Raw genomic sequence first — 15,532 nt, 5'->3', positions numbered from 1 at the left:
TGGCCAAGGGCAGAAGTATAGCAGCAGACCATGGCTCCTGTGTCTCAGCCAAGGCAATATCTAATACCCAGCTCCATAAGAGCAGCAGACTGGCTAGAAAAGCCCACAGTGCTTCTTTCTGCATGCCTTGTACTTCAGTTCTAACCCCACTGTGGCTTTATCACGAAAACCACCCGGGGTGGGAATCTATCCACAGGCACCAGAAATCCAAGTAGGGCCATCTGGGAGGGCAAAAATATAATGAAAGACAAAGCCAAAGTCCAAAACATGGAATGTTATTTCCAAGATGGGCATATTCAATATGTTTATTGCTATTAAAAATGAAAGTGTCAATGAGATTTTTGTGCACATCAGTTTTGGCATTTATCAAAAGAGCTAATCAAATATATGTCACTGTGGTAGACACCTGCGCTTGACAATCTTAGCTTGTTGGAATTCTTACAACGGAATAGTTATATCATGAGGCAGAAGTTCATTTTTTTATGGGTCACCACATGTGAAAGAAAAACTAATTCATCACATTCCATAAAAAATTAGCATAAATTTCTTCTAGGAAAAGGGATAGATTTCTAAAAAAACATTCTTTTGGCCTTGCTTCATTAAAGAACTTGAAGCATCAAACCAGACAAACCCTGTAACTATTACAGATTTTCTGAAATAAAAATGTGTTTTCTTTACTTCTTACTCTTCCTGTACAAGTCCACATAGACTTAGGAATGTAAAGAGCCCTGTCAACATACACATTGTCCACTTCTCATGGAGTCATTTTTAAAAGGCCATCTGAGTTTTATTAGTACCTTCTGCGTTAATAGGAGAATATTTGGGACAAAATATACTCAAATATACACATTTATAAGAAAATCCTGAAAAAATCATCAGAGCATAAAACTATCAGTATAAACATTTCAAAAAAAAAAACCTATTACCTTTCATAATGTAATGCTAAACCAGGTTTGAGATTTTTTTCTTTCTTTCTTTCTTTTTTTTTTTTTTTTTTTTTTGCAATTTGGTTTTGGCACAGAATTGTTACCATGGAGCTAACCAATAATGCAAATGTTAATGTTTTACAAAAATTTTAAGTTCAAGACCACAAAGGCATTTGTATTCTTCCACAAAGGAGAACATTTATGTACTGAGACAATACAAGGATGGTTGTTCCCCCACATCAGATTGCTACAATGTCACTAGCTCAAAGCAGTCCTTGGCAATTAATGAGGGGGAAAGGAGATATAGATTCAGATTTTGTATGATGAGTAACAGGCACATCTGTTTGGATATCAACTAGAAACGGAAAATAAAGCAGGCTAGTTGGTCCTCACTAAGGCACTGCCCTATAACACTGATAACCCCCTACCCTGCCCACCACCCCTTCAGCTCACAGATTTGGTAAAAATCTCATTGCAGACACTCAGCAATTTGGCATGATGGTAAATATGACCTCTAACAAATTTCCAAAAGCAAAATTACTCCTCAATAAAATAAAACCAACAACTGAAGCTTGCAGACTGTTCTTATTCTCTGTACAAAAAAAAAATCTATGTGCTCTAATTCTTTAGTTTTCTCTTTGTGCCACCTGGCTTGAGAGCTGCTGAAGCTGAAGTACAGGGACTTGGTGGTTAGCTGCTATTTCTAGAAAATCCTTTGGTATCTAGAGTCAAACAGAAACCCCTTTGTACATATGTTGAGGCTATCTGAATTCTATAAGTTTGCCTGCCTTTCCTACAGCAAAATAAACTGCCCAGTTTAGGGAGGTGGGGAAGGCAGACAGATGGGCAGATAAACTCTTCCCATAAAACACCACTCAACAAGAAAGCAGAGAGGCCAGGGCCTCCTTGAAGCCCACAGAAGTATAATAGAAGACTTTATGCTTCTACTTCCCAAATGTGGGCCAGACAACCTCTCCTGATAAACCCTGTAGGGAAACCAGAAAATCTGTCACTTCTCATGCTTTGCCTGAGCTTCTACCATAGTGAAAACTAGTCAAGGTTGCAGCAGAAATGTGTGCACAGAGGAATTAAAACCGCTAGAGGGCGATGACCAACTCAACATGCCCCAGGCTCCAAATCAGTCATCCTAAAACAACTGTCACTGGTTGGGACTGGGCACCAGCATTTCAGAATGCCAACAGAGAAGCAATTCATTCACAGTGATGGAAACATTACCTGAAATAACAGATGTACGACTACTTCACTCAGAATCCATTCTCCCTTCTCAATGTACTACATGTACTACATTTTTTACCCAATGGGAAGGAAACATCTTCCCAATCTGAATTTCTGTAATATTTTAAAACTGCTTTCCCTCTTTAAAAATACTGCATCCTTTATATACGGACAGACCCCCTTTTCAGAAACCCTTCTTTGAGTAGAAGTAAACATTTACATAATCTAAGAGGCACTAATAGGTGGAGTTCTATAAAATCCAGGTTTCAGGAATTCTAAACCCAGATCCTTTGAAATCCTGTGAAATTTCTTCTGCTCAAAAACAAATCAAAGTGCTAGATGTCCTGTAGGGAGTGATTAGGATCACCACGTTCCCGCTTCACCAGAGGCTCACCCAGACCACGGGCATCTGTGTCTGTTTCACTGCTGAGATCACTGATGTCATCTGCAGACAACAATTGATACAGTAGATTGGCATGGGGGAAAAAAGAAAAGGGGAATTTGTATGTAAGGAGTCTACTAAGACATAGATACTTAAATATTACAGAATCTCCAAGTTGGAAGGGCCCTGTCCAATCCATACCTGAACAAAGATCCCCACTAACATGAGCAACAAATCATCGGTGTCTGACACATAGCAGGTACCTATAAATGCTTGTTGACTTGACTAGCCTTTGTTTGAAGACCTTTAGGGGAACCCTCTACCTTCCAAATCAACCCATAACATTTTTGGATGGTTCTGATTAGGAATTAAGAATGTTTCCCTTACATTAAGCCTAGACCTATCTTCTGGCAACTTCTACCCACTATTCCTAAGGCCAAGCAGAACAAGTCTAATGCCTCTTCTGTAAGACAATCCTTCAAATACTTGAAAATAACTATCATGCCTCCCATACCCCCACCCACCCCCAAAAGCTTAACTCTCATAAGATATAGTCTTAAGGCCTTTCACTATCTTGTTAGCCCTTTTCTGGGCACTCCACCACTCATTTTTGTGATTATCACTTCCTTGTTTAAATGTTCACCATTGACTCTTTAATAATATGGCCTGGAATTTTGCTGGGAGTAAAAGACAAGCTTATTGGCCTTTAGTATGTAGATTATTCTTACCTCTTCTTGAAATTTGGGGCATTGCAATTCTTCAATCTTGTGATATTTTACCAAATTCCTACCATGGTTACTGACAATGGCTTAGCCCTTAGACCTACCAGTTCTCTATGAGATTTCTGAAGTATGTGGCCCAGTGAGATAAGCTTGATTCAGAAAACCTCCTGAATGGCTAATCTGCCTAGTGTTCATTTATTTGGATGTATCCTGTGCCACCTTCACATATGGACTTATTTCTTTTCCTTCTTTCCTCCCCTCTCCAAACTGGACTATAAAGGGACAGTGGCAAAAATACTATCCTATAAACTTCTCTGGTCTTTTCTCTTAATTTTCCTTAGCCCAAGTGGGTCCCCAGTATACCAACTCAAAATGATTACACAAGGAACCATGGACTGGTCGCCAGAGTTGGTATGTGGAGGCCTTATTTTCCTTTGCCTATAGGGATGAAATGAACTCAAGATTCAGCATAAAAATCTGCATATTGGCTTGAGAACAAAGTTTTCTCTTTTCTGTGTCTCAGCTGGGTCTGAACAGGAAGGGAGCATCTTTTTGAATGTAACTCCAATTTCCACTGGGCTGGGTTCTCATCACCTGTGGGTCCTAAATTCATGCAGGCCACTACGGAGTGCAGTGGAGTGGAGTGGAGTGGATAGAGTGCTGGACTGGAATTTTGCCTCAAGTTATTTACTAGCTGTAGGACCCAGGGCAAGCCCTTGCACAGTCTCAGTGTTCTTATCTAAAAAATAGGGCCAGTAATAGGACCTACCTCTCAGGGTTGTTGTGGAAACCAAATGAGTCAATATATGTAAATGTAAATGTTAAAGCACTATATGTATGCTAGCTATTCTTATAATTTTATGTCTAAATTCCTAATTCTACTTGTTGATTACAGATAGAAGTACCTAAATTAAGAATTACTATTAAGCCCACATCTAGAGAAGGATGATTCGTAGATCCCTCCCCACCCCAAAACAAGTAAATGATGTTGGCACACACCTTTATCTAGCAGTGTCAGTGACAGGGAGGCAAGGTCATTGAACTGAAAGAGAAAATTCAACACTTCTAATGAATAAAGGGATTCAAATGAATGTCAATTAAATTTACAGTAGAATACTATAAATCCTTCTTAAGCACCTATTTCATATAAGATACTGTAAGGGCCCAAGGAATATAGAAAGATAAGAGCTTCTTCAAGCCCTCAAGGGGCTTTCTGTCAAAAGTGACTTCCACAAAAGGAGAACTTTCTTTGGTTTGTTTTTTCAAGGTATTTGTTGGCCATTTATTTAATTATTTAATGACTGTTGTTATGCTTCATAAAAGCTGTGATACTTTCAGATCTTTGGTTATGTCTGCCTCCACTTTTATTGTGTCAAATATACTAAGATCTCTATTCAGTTTGAAAGGCAGAGGGAATGCTAAACTGGAAGAGCAAAGTGTTTAAGTATTTGGTTAGCCAGGGACACTTCACTAGAATACGATCCCTCTCTAATGGGTAATTTTGATAATTCACTTGCATGTCATAAATGGTATAGACAGGTAGAATAAACTAATACAACTGAATTTCATTTAGGTAGTGGTGGTGCTGTCACTATGAAAGAAATAGCATTTGGCCAAATAAAATAACCTATGCATTAAAATGAATTTCAATAGAAATATTTAAGATATCTTATCTTTTCTGCTATATTTACATTGAAGGCCTGGGAATGCTCCTGGTCTCTTAACTGAATAATTATAAGCCATTTGTACCCTTGTAGACCTTTTGAACTTTAACCTGTGTTTTATATGAGCCATTTCTTTATCCAAGTGATTAATTTCAAATGCATTTATAAACTCAACTATATTTCTCTTAGAAATTAAAATATGCTTTCATAATTTATTTTGCATATGTAATACAAAAATACGCTCTCAAACAAGAATTCCATCCAGCAGTAATCACAGGAATAGCAATAATGGCCCACTAGTCCTTTCTATTAATGTCCAAGGTTATTAGCACCTTGATGGAAAGAGCTCGCACCTCTCCCATTACAGCAATTGGTGTCTCCCCTGTTGCCTCAGCGACTCGATGCTCAACCAGATAAAACATGTATTCATCATACAGAAGGCGTATCAGGTGAAAGGAACCAAAACTGGCAGCACTGCGCAAGGTGAGATCACGAATCACCATGGAGCTAGAAAAGTTTTGAAAACAAAAGCTATTTTTAAATGTTCTGGAAAACATTAAAGCACATTTCTCTAGAGCATTTGTAATTACTAGGATTTTTTCACCAAACATTACAAATTGTTGCCTATGATCTAAACCTCCCCAAATGCTCTCGTGACCCTTAAGATCTGTCTCCTGATTGGGCTCTAAAATAGATGTGCAACCAGCTACCCCCACCAAACAAGTCATTTGTTGCCTGCACAGCCAGAGCCCAGAGGTAATGGTAACATGCACATGAGCAGTACAGTACAACAGGAGTTTCTTGAGGCCAGGGACTGTCTCATTTTGGTCTCTATTGTCAGTATCGTACAGTGCTCCGCACTTCGTTCTTTTCATTCACTCTTTCAGCATGAAATACTTTTATCCTCTCTAGAGTCAGTGGGCAAAATGCAAAAAATGGTTTTTAAGCTCTTTTTTTTTTAATTTTTTTTTAAACCCTTGTACTTCGGTTTATTGTCTCATAGGTGGAAGAGTGGTAAGGGTGGGCAATGGGGGTCAAGTGACTTGCCCAGGGTCACACAGCTGGGAAGTGGCTGAGGTCGGGTTTGAACTAAGCTCTTTTTAATGAAGAAAGATTAACTCATACTGGCTCATTGATCAGAGTAAAACCCAAAAAAAAAAAACCCCAATGCCAGGCTCCTATACTCATTAAATTAATCAAACTTAAGTCAATAAACTTTTGGTCAGAATAACAGTGCCATACTTACTCCCACCAAAAACCTGAAAATCTCACCAGAGTGAATGATCAATAAATCCAAGAAGAGACTACAATAAGTAACTCCTTCCACCTCCTTCTACCCCAAGCTATACAGCAGGTCAGCTAAAAGCCTCACAGGCAATAGGAAAAGGGACTTCTAGCATAGCCAGTACCAGCTTGGGCAAATAAGAACACAGTCTCCCAACAAAACCAAAGAAGAGCCAGAGACACATGTAGCCTGTAGGACTCTCTGATCTTTGGCACTAAAAGGAAACAGTTCCTCCAAGAAAGCACTAGCCATGCACAATCCTGTGGATTATAAATCCACAATCATACCACTGGAAAGACCAATGTTCAGAACCTCAAAGATCCAAGGAGGCACAGTATATGAAGTAGTGGGTCTGGTGTCAGGAAGATTCTTCTTCCTGAGTTCAAATCCAGCCTGAGATCCTTACTGTGACCTGGGCAAGTCACTTAACCCTGTTTGTCTCAGTTTCCTCATCTATAAAATGAGCTGGAGAAAGAAATGGCAAATCACTCTAGTTATCTTTACCAAGAAAACCCATTTTAAATGATTACTCTATCACAAAAATGAATAATATGGAAATGGGTTTTGAGTGATAATATACGTATAACCCAATGAAATTGCTTGTTAACTCTGGGAGGAGAAAGAGGAAAGAGGAGGGAGACAACATGAATCATGTACCATGGAAAAAATTTTTTTAATATTAAAAAAGAAAAGAAAACCCTAAATGGGATCACAAAGAGTTGGGAGCAACTGAAATGACTGAACAATAAAATCCTGGAGGAGGAGGTCAGCAAAAGAACCTAGTTAGGAATAGGCAAGATCAAATAGGGCCAACTACCTCATCCAAAAATGCATAGAGGAAGAATGCACAAAGCCCTAGTTTAGGGCTTAAAGCTGGCTCAGAGATAAGTAAATCAGAGATACTGAACAGTATCAAAAATCATTGCAGGACTACCACACCAATGCAACTACCAACAATTTGGAAATTGGTCTTGTTCAAGGACACATGACAAAACTAGTGGAAACGCGCATCGGCCAAGGGCGGGGGGGAGTGCGGGGGGGGTTGAAGGGGAAAGGGGAGCATGAATCATGTAACCATGTTAAAAATGAATATTAATAAATGTTAAAAAAAAATCATTGCAGGGGTGGGTGGCTCAGTAGATTGAGAATTAGGCCTAAAGATGGAAGGTCCTGAGTTCAAATTTGGCCTTAGATACTTCCTAACTGTGTGACCTTGGGCAAATCACTTAACCCACACTGCCTAGCTCTTACTGCTCTTCTGCCTTGAAACCCATACACAGTACTATTTCTAAGATGGAAAGTTTGGGTTTAAAAAAATCATTGCAAATCTAGAGATTCTCCCCAGATCCCCCCAAATAAAGTTAACAACTTCAAGCAAGGATCCCCCAAATAAAGTTAACAACTTCAAGCAAGGGAGAAAAAACTCCCATTAGGACTACATGAATGCCTGAAAGAAATAAAGGAAGAAATAAAAAAATGAAATAAAATTTCTCAAGGAAAGAATTGATAAGTAGCTTAGAAGAAAAAGAGGTAATCCTTACTGAAGAAACAGCCTCCCTGAATACTCTAAGAGGGCAAACAAATGAGTAACTCCATGATAAAGCAAGAAATAGGAGAACAGAATCAAAAGACTGAAAAAATAGGAGAAAATGTAAAGTATCTGCTCTCAAAAACAACTAGCTTAGATAACAGGTCAAAGAGAGAGAATTTAAGACTCCTCAGACTTCCTGAAAACCATGATTTAAAAAAAAAAGCCTGGAGACTATATTTCAAATAATCATAACTGACAACTGCCCAGATCTGTTAGTCACAGGGCTAAGTGAAGACAGAAAGAATCTACCAAGCACTTCCTGAAAGAAACTCCAAAAGGAAAAATCCCAGGAATAAACATCATAGCCAAAATCCAGAACTCCCACATCAGAGAAAAAAATATACTGCAAGCATCCAGAAAGAAGCATTCGAGAACCAAGAGAATGAACCAGAATTAGGATTATATAAGACTTGGCAGCTTCTACTATGAACAAGATTTTAGAATGATATTACAAAAAACTTACAACCAAAATAATTTACCCTGCAAAGCTGAGTATAATTCTATGGGGTGGGGGGGATGTATTAATAGAAAAAAGACTTAAAAGACTCAAACATTTCTGATGGGAGAACTACTTATTTGTTAGAAGGTTTTTTCCCCCTCAGTTTTTCAGTTGTGGGAGGGGTTATGTTAGAAGTGTCTGGTAGGTAGGAAAAGAATGTTAGAAAAAAGAGAGTCATTGAAATTTAAATGTAAGAAATATGAAAAAACAGAAGGAAGTTCTGACAAAGGATGTAGTATTGAAAGTAATGTTATTTCAAATATAGATATATGATACTTAAAATATTAAATCTATCAATCTGTCTACACACACATATGCATATGCATATGCACCTGCATGCACATACCCCAACCAAGGAATATGAACTGGATATTCAGTTTTATAAACAATCTCATTTTTGTGTTCTGCCATATAGACTGAAATAGTCTTTTTTGGTGGTTAAATTTTTAAAAAATTAATTCAATAAATATTATTGAACACCTACTCTGTGCAAAGGCCACTGTGCTAAGCGCTGGAGAAATATAGAAAAAGACATTTCCTGCTCTCAGGGTTTTTACCATGGAATACTTCCTTTACTAATCTCATTATTTCAATATACTTGACCATACTATATTGTCATGCAAGTCCTTCAACTTGATAATATTAAGCATTGTGAAGCTAGACATTTTTTTTTGCATGGGAATCTATTCCCAAACTTAAAATGAGGACGTGATATATACTTAGTGATACATACTAGGCACATTACCAAAGAATTTCGCCCTCAGACATAATGAAATCAAATGCAATAATCACAGTGCCATATCTGAATGCTCAAGATACCTCCAAATAAAAACCTAGTTAATAAATATTATAATACAAAAAGAACAAAAAGTGAAAAGAAGCATAGACACATGAAGTCAATTATTGTTTGGGATGACTATCAGTAAGTTATGGAGAAAGCTAGGTTATCCAGTAAGAAGAGGGGACAACCAGCTGGATTTACTCATCCCATTTTCTGGGGAAGTATAAAATATATAGATGTTGTCAAAGGCAAGTGCTTTTGTGCAGAAAAGGAAAAAAAATGATCTGGAGTTAAGATAAGTGTGTATTTGAAAATCTCCTAGGAGCCAAGGAATTAAGGAAACTGATGCTGCTCTGAAACCATCACTTAATTGTTATCACCTCTTTACAGTCTGGCAATTAAGGAAAAGCAAATTTAAAAATCTTCAACAATATGAAAGCCTCATAAGGAAGAAAGGAAACAGCCCAGGAAATCATGCAGTTAATAAACTGGGAAGGAACCATGCAAATGTGAGTCCTCCGCCCCCTCATAGCAGTACAGCAACATTTAATTTCTCAAACTAACTATTTTCTCTTCCATGTGTAAATTTAGCTACAAAAATGCACAATTGTAGAGAAGAAGCCATAGCTAGGACATGAATACTCTAAAATCATTAAGCTGTGTGTTTAGAGAAAGGAACTGTTGGTTTTGTTCACTTAAAAATCCTAAAAATCTTTTAGTACTCTATATTCTACTTTTCAGCCTTTTGGCTTTTTTTTTTTCATTATAGTGACAATACCATATTAGGCTAAAGACAGAGAAATGTTGTTCCCACCAAACCTGTCCACAATTCTCTTCTCTGCTTCTCTTCACCAGCCCAAGTCTAGGCCAATGCAGTTACAAACTCTTCCTTCCACAGGAGGCCTTCCCAGATTAATTCTATCCTGGACAAATCACTAATTTGACAAATAGTGATGTATCTGTTACATATATAATTTTATGCTAGCCATATCAGGGGATACAAAGATGAAGGAAGCATAGTCCTTTACTTTCAAGAAGTTCAATGTACTTTCATTCTAGAAAAGGCTTTGTAGGATTGCCCAGAATAGCTTGGGAAGCCCTAGAGCTGGGTCAGCAATTAGAAGCACTGGCTAGAGGCATGACATGACTAGCATAAGATACCTACTTCAGTCACTTAGCCGTCCCTTTAATTCAGAGCTGCTCTTACCCCCTAGCATATACCCACTGGTACAGACATCAAAAATGTTCTAGAAACTGAGGACAGTTTGTATAACTCTAAGGCAATGTCTGGGACTTACCTGTAAAAGGACCATTTAAGCAGGAACTGTCTTGCTGCCTTGGGGAAACTGGGGCTGCCAGCATGGTGTTTCAGAACCTGGGTGACAACATTATCAAGCCAAGTGGCCCATTGATCCAGTGAGCTCTGCTGTTGCAAAGTCAGCTTGAAATCCTGCTCCAGCTTCTGTACCACACTCTCTTCACACTGGCACACCCAGGAGGCTTGTTCCTGGGAGTGAGCACAAAAGGAAATTGGCAAAGAAGGACTTCAGTGGCAAAGCTGGAACAGATAGCTCAAATGTTTTTTTCAGCTCTAAGTTATATGAAACTGTGAATGTGACAATCTGATAATTTGTTCATTTCTATCTCTAAATACTTTTTATAATAGTGGCATAAAATTTGATATACAGTATAGAGCTTTTCTCAAAAATTCAAAATTCAACAAATATTCAAATGTTTTATCATTTGTAATACACTATGCTAGCATTAGGAATATAATTTTTAAATGGCGCAACCCTTGCTCTCTGAGTTTACATCCCATTTAGGAGAGAAGCAGGATGACAATACGACATGTTCAAGGAAAGGTATAATACTAAAGGAGTGATAGGCAAGGATAAAAGGCAGATAAAATGTCCTAGGAAAATATGAGAAAGATCAAAGAAGAGAGAATTATTTGAGAGATCAGAAAGGAATTGAGGGACAGCTAGGTGCCTCAGTGGAAAAAGAGCCAGGCCTGGGAGACAGGAGCCAAGTTCTGGTTCAAATCTGGTCTCGGATAGTTTAGCTGTGTGACCCTGGGCAAGTCACTTAACCCTAATTGCCTAGCTCTTACTGCTCTTTTGCCTTGGAACTGATAGTATCAATTCTAAGACAGAAGGTAAGGATTTTTTTTTTTTTATTAAACCCTTGTACTTCGGTGTATTGTCTCATAGGTGGAAGATTGGTAAGGGTGGGCAATGGGGGTCAAGTGACTTGCCCAGGGTCACACAGCTGGGAAGTGGCTGAGGCTGGGTTTGAACCTAGGACCTCCTGTCTCTAGGCCTGACTCTCACTCCACTGAGCTACCCAGCTGCCCCCAAGGATTTTTTAAAAAGAAAGGAATTAATAGAACTGAAGGAGTTGCATTCCCCAATGAAAATGCTCAAGGGACATGAATTGGCAGTTTTCACATGAAGAAATCAAAATGATCAATAAGTACATGAAAAAGTGTTCTAAATACCTCCTGATTAGGGAAATGCAAATTAATACAACTCTGAGGTAACACCTCACACCTAGTAGACTGGCCAATATGACAGCAAAGGAAAGTGATAAATGTTGGAGGGGATATGGCAAATTGGGACACTAATGCATTGCTCGTAGAGTTGTGAATTGATCCAAACATTCTGGAGGGCAATTTGGAACTATGACTTTAGTTTTGAACAAAGGACTTTAAAAGACTATCTGCCCTTTGATCCAGCCATACCAATGCTGGGTTTGTATCCCAAAGAGATAATAAGGGAAAAAGCTTGCACAAAAACATTTATGGCCTCACTTTTTGTGGTGGCAAAAAAACTGGAAAATGAGGGGATGGAATGGCTAAACAAATTGTGGTATCTGATGGTGATGGAATATTATTGTGCTGAATGGAATAAGGAACTGGAGGAATTCCATGTAAATTGGAACAACCTCTAGGAATTGATCCAAAGCAAAAGGAGAACCAGGAGAACTTTATACACAGAGATGGATACACTGTGATACAATCGATTATAATGGCCTTCTCTACTAGCAGCAATGCAATGATCCAGTTTTAATCACAGAAAGTCCACTGGACAGTGACCTAAGCTGGTAAACTGTGAATTCTCCAGTATGGGAGGAAACCAAGATAATTTAAGATCCAGTACCTAAGGAAACCATAATAAAAGGAGAGAGTGAGAAAGTGAATGATAAGACAAATAAGGCAAGGAGAGAGTATCAAAAAGATGAAAGATTTCAGGAAGAAAACTTAAAGACCTTGAACACAAACAAATACACAACAGAAGGCAGTTATATCCTCCACATCTAACAAATGAGTTCTGGCATTATGAATAAAATATTAAAAATAAAGGAAAACAATACATTTGATGAGATAGAAGACCCTGTGGAATTTGTGAACATAGAACCACCAACATTCCATTCCTGAATAGATCAAAAGAGAAATGAGAAATATGACAGCAGAATTTATGTCCTAAAAAGCAAAAGTATTAGAAATTTCTTTAGAAAGCATATTAGAAAAACTTGAACCTGCAATGGCAAAGCTTCACCAAAGAAACAAAAGAAAAAAATAGACTGGTAATTCAAATACACAAAATTGAAGGACAATCTAGAAAAGAAACAAAAAAATTTTTTAAAGAAAATACACTGATTAAGTAAAATATACATGGAGATGACTGAAGGATAACAGATCTCCCAAGAAAAAAGAATGACAGGGAAAAAACCTTAGCACAATAATGAAGAAAATGAAAAGAAGAAAACTGCCCAGAACTTATGAACATAGAAAATGAAATTCCAAGACTGCTTTCAGGGAAAAATAAACAAACAAACAAACAAAAAAAAACAAACCTAAGGCTGCAAAATGCCAGTACACACAGTGGTTAAATTTAACAGTTCAGTTCAGAAACAACTTCTGTAAGTAATCAGGAGAAAAACTTTCAAATACAAAGGAAAGGATATTTGAACAATGCAAGACTATTCTGCACCCACTAGAAAATATAGGAGGAAATATAATAATGTTCCAAAGAGCTTTTTTAGGGCTTACAACACAACCTAGGATGACCTATCCTGGAAATCTGAGCTTAACCGTATAAGATGAAAAAATATATGAAATATTTTTAGAAAGAAAACCTAAGTAAAGAGATTATTTGCTTCTCAAACACCCCAAATAACAGAAATGCAGGAAGAGTGAACAAATGTAGCCGGCAAGGGCAGCAAAGCCAGATAATGGAGAGACCAGTGAAAAGCCTTTCTTCTAAATGTATACAAGGAGAAGAAGAAAGGCAGAAATCTGGTACAGATAACAGTGAAGAGGCAGAGGAGGGCATTAATTCTTAGGGCTACATTTCAACACGGGAAGGAGAGGGAGGGAGGGGACCAGGGGAACAGAGAGGCTGGCAACAAGAGAACAGTGGCATCTGTGGTCTCAGAAAGAAAAAAGCCCACGGGGGGTATGTGGGGAGGAGAGGAGAAAGTCTGAAAAGGGCTGAAGGAAGAAGGTCCTCTGTTTGAGGGTAGAAGGGGGATCCACTGATGAATGCCCTCATGGGTAAAGAAAAAATAGTCTGGAAGGAAGGTGGCAACCTTACTCTGGAAGAGGCCTAAAGGATTGTCCTTAAAATATCTTTGTCTTATACTGGGCACTCTGGGGACAAATGGCATCTAGAGGAGTGAGAGAATATGCACAAATGGAGGTTTGGAGGCAAATGTAGAAAAAAAGGTAAAAGGATGGGCATAGATCAGTGGAGGACTAAGGACGGAGTGGAGGATACCTGCAAAAATTAACACTGTTTTAAGAGTGAGACACAATGAAAAAATTGGGGAATTCATCAGGCAAGCCCTAAAAAAGGCAATGGGAGAAAGCACCTAGAAGGGAGAATATAGGATGGATATCTTGGAAGCTTTAATTGCATGAAGAATACATGCCTGTGAAGCAGCTCTCACCTGCAGCCAGCTTCCTGACTCTGAGCCTAAATTTGCTTCTTTGCAACCTCCAACTACTGCCCTTGGCACTGGCTCTGCTCCCTGGGCCCAAACAAAAGACCTTCAAGCACCTGAAAGCAGCTCTCATGTACACACTGCACCCTCAGCTAAATACTCCCAGCTCTTTAATACAGCATGGACTCAAAGTCTTCTACCAACTCTCTAGCTTATCAATGGATGCCTTAAACTCTAGTACCTAGAAATGAGCAGAGGATTCCAGATGAAGCCTGATGAAGGCAGAATAATGAGGGGAAAATCACTTAATTTTTCCTAGAATCGATTCCTTTCTTAATGTAGGCCACTGTTACATTTTTTGGCTGTAGAATAAAATTGTTAACTCTTCTGAAACATGTGGTCTATTTAAACTTGTAGTCCCTTTTTCAGATGAACTGTTTAACTAAAGTTCCCCCATCTTGTACTTGTAAAATTAACTTTCTGAACCCCAATATAAGACTCCATCTCATTAAATTCAATCCAGTGCTCTAATCTACTCCATAGCCAGGACCTATTATTCTGAGGGCATATTCCCAGACTTCACCATAGCATACAGAATGTAGAACTACTGATGAATGTGATATGAGGTAGTCAATGGTTGCTAAATGTTCCAAGTTACTCTTAACCTCTAATCTCCCTTCCTTGTTTCCTTTGCCAATGATTCCTCCATAGACTCCAGGAACTTTTAGATTTTAAGTAATAAACAATAAAATATCATTAATTCAGTACTACACATGTTGGAAGGAAAATCAGTAGGAAGTCACCTGTACATTGGCGAAGTCCACTCGATTTAGGTCACTGAGCATCTGGTTTATCTGGGAAGTGTTTTGGAGCACTGCGCGGGCTGCCTGAGCGAGGTGGTTCAGGGATGTGTATCTCCGCAGAGTCTGCGCAAAGGCACTCACTACTCCAACCTGTGAAACAGAGGACAATGCATCAGCAATACATATGGACTTCTTATATTAATGACTACTATATGCTAAGCACCACGCTAAGTGCTCTATAAACTCCAAGATCTGTTATCATTCCATTTATCCTTGTAATCCCCCAAACTGTTCTTTGGCCTCATCAAAACCTCCAAACCCTTCCTCACCTCAGTTTTTCCACAAACCATCAAAACTGCTGTACTGGCTACACTTCTATTCTCAACATGCATAACTTGATGCCCCCCCCCACACACACACACCCTTCCAGTCTTTTTACACATTATTCTGTCCCTTACTCAATGTGATGTGTAATCCAGTGACAAGTCTCCTTGCCAATCCTCACGTAAGACTCTCCATTTCCTAACTCCACAGGCATTTTTACTAGCTCTCCCCCAGGTCTAGAATTCTTCCTTTCTCATTTTTATCTTCTGGCTTATCTGGTTTTCTTTAAGTCCAAGCTAAAATTGCATCTTCTGCAAGAAGCCTTTCTTAATTCCCCTTAATACTAATGCTTTCTAATGAATATCTCTAATTTAT

General features: G+C 38.5%; 1 protein-coding gene across 2 annotated transcripts in view; it reads right to left on the bottom strand.

The window, feature by feature from the left end:
- Positions 1-275: 275 nt before the first annotated feature.
- Positions 276-15,532, bottom strand: part of RFX2 (regulatory factor X2) — an 83,229-nt gene continuing 67,972 nt past the window's right edge. The window contains exons 12-16 of one of the 2 annotated variants that reach the window (XM_044670740.1): positions 14,834-14,983; positions 10,385-10,593; positions 5,263-5,437; positions 4,266-4,308; positions 276-2,607 (exon numbers count right to left, since the gene is read on the bottom strand). In XM_044670740.1, coding sequence (XP_044526675.1) covers positions 2,498-2,607; positions 4,266-4,308; positions 5,263-5,437; positions 10,385-10,593; positions 14,834-14,983 — 687 coding nt within the window. In that variant the 3' untranslated portion in view covers positions 276-2,497. The remainder of the gene's footprint in view (positions 2,608-4,265; positions 4,309-5,262; positions 5,438-10,384; positions 10,594-14,833; positions 14,984-15,532) is intronic. The other variant, XM_044670748.1, reaches the window with a different exon arrangement.

This window comes from Gracilinanus agilis, chromosome 1 (genome assembly GCF_016433145.1).
Source record: "Gracilinanus agilis isolate LMUSP501 chromosome 1, AgileGrace, whole genome shotgun sequence".
Taxonomy (NCBI): Eukaryota; Metazoa; Chordata; class Mammalia; order Didelphimorphia; family Didelphidae; genus Gracilinanus; species Gracilinanus agilis.
This window is presented reverse-complemented; position numbering and strand designations above follow the sequence as displayed.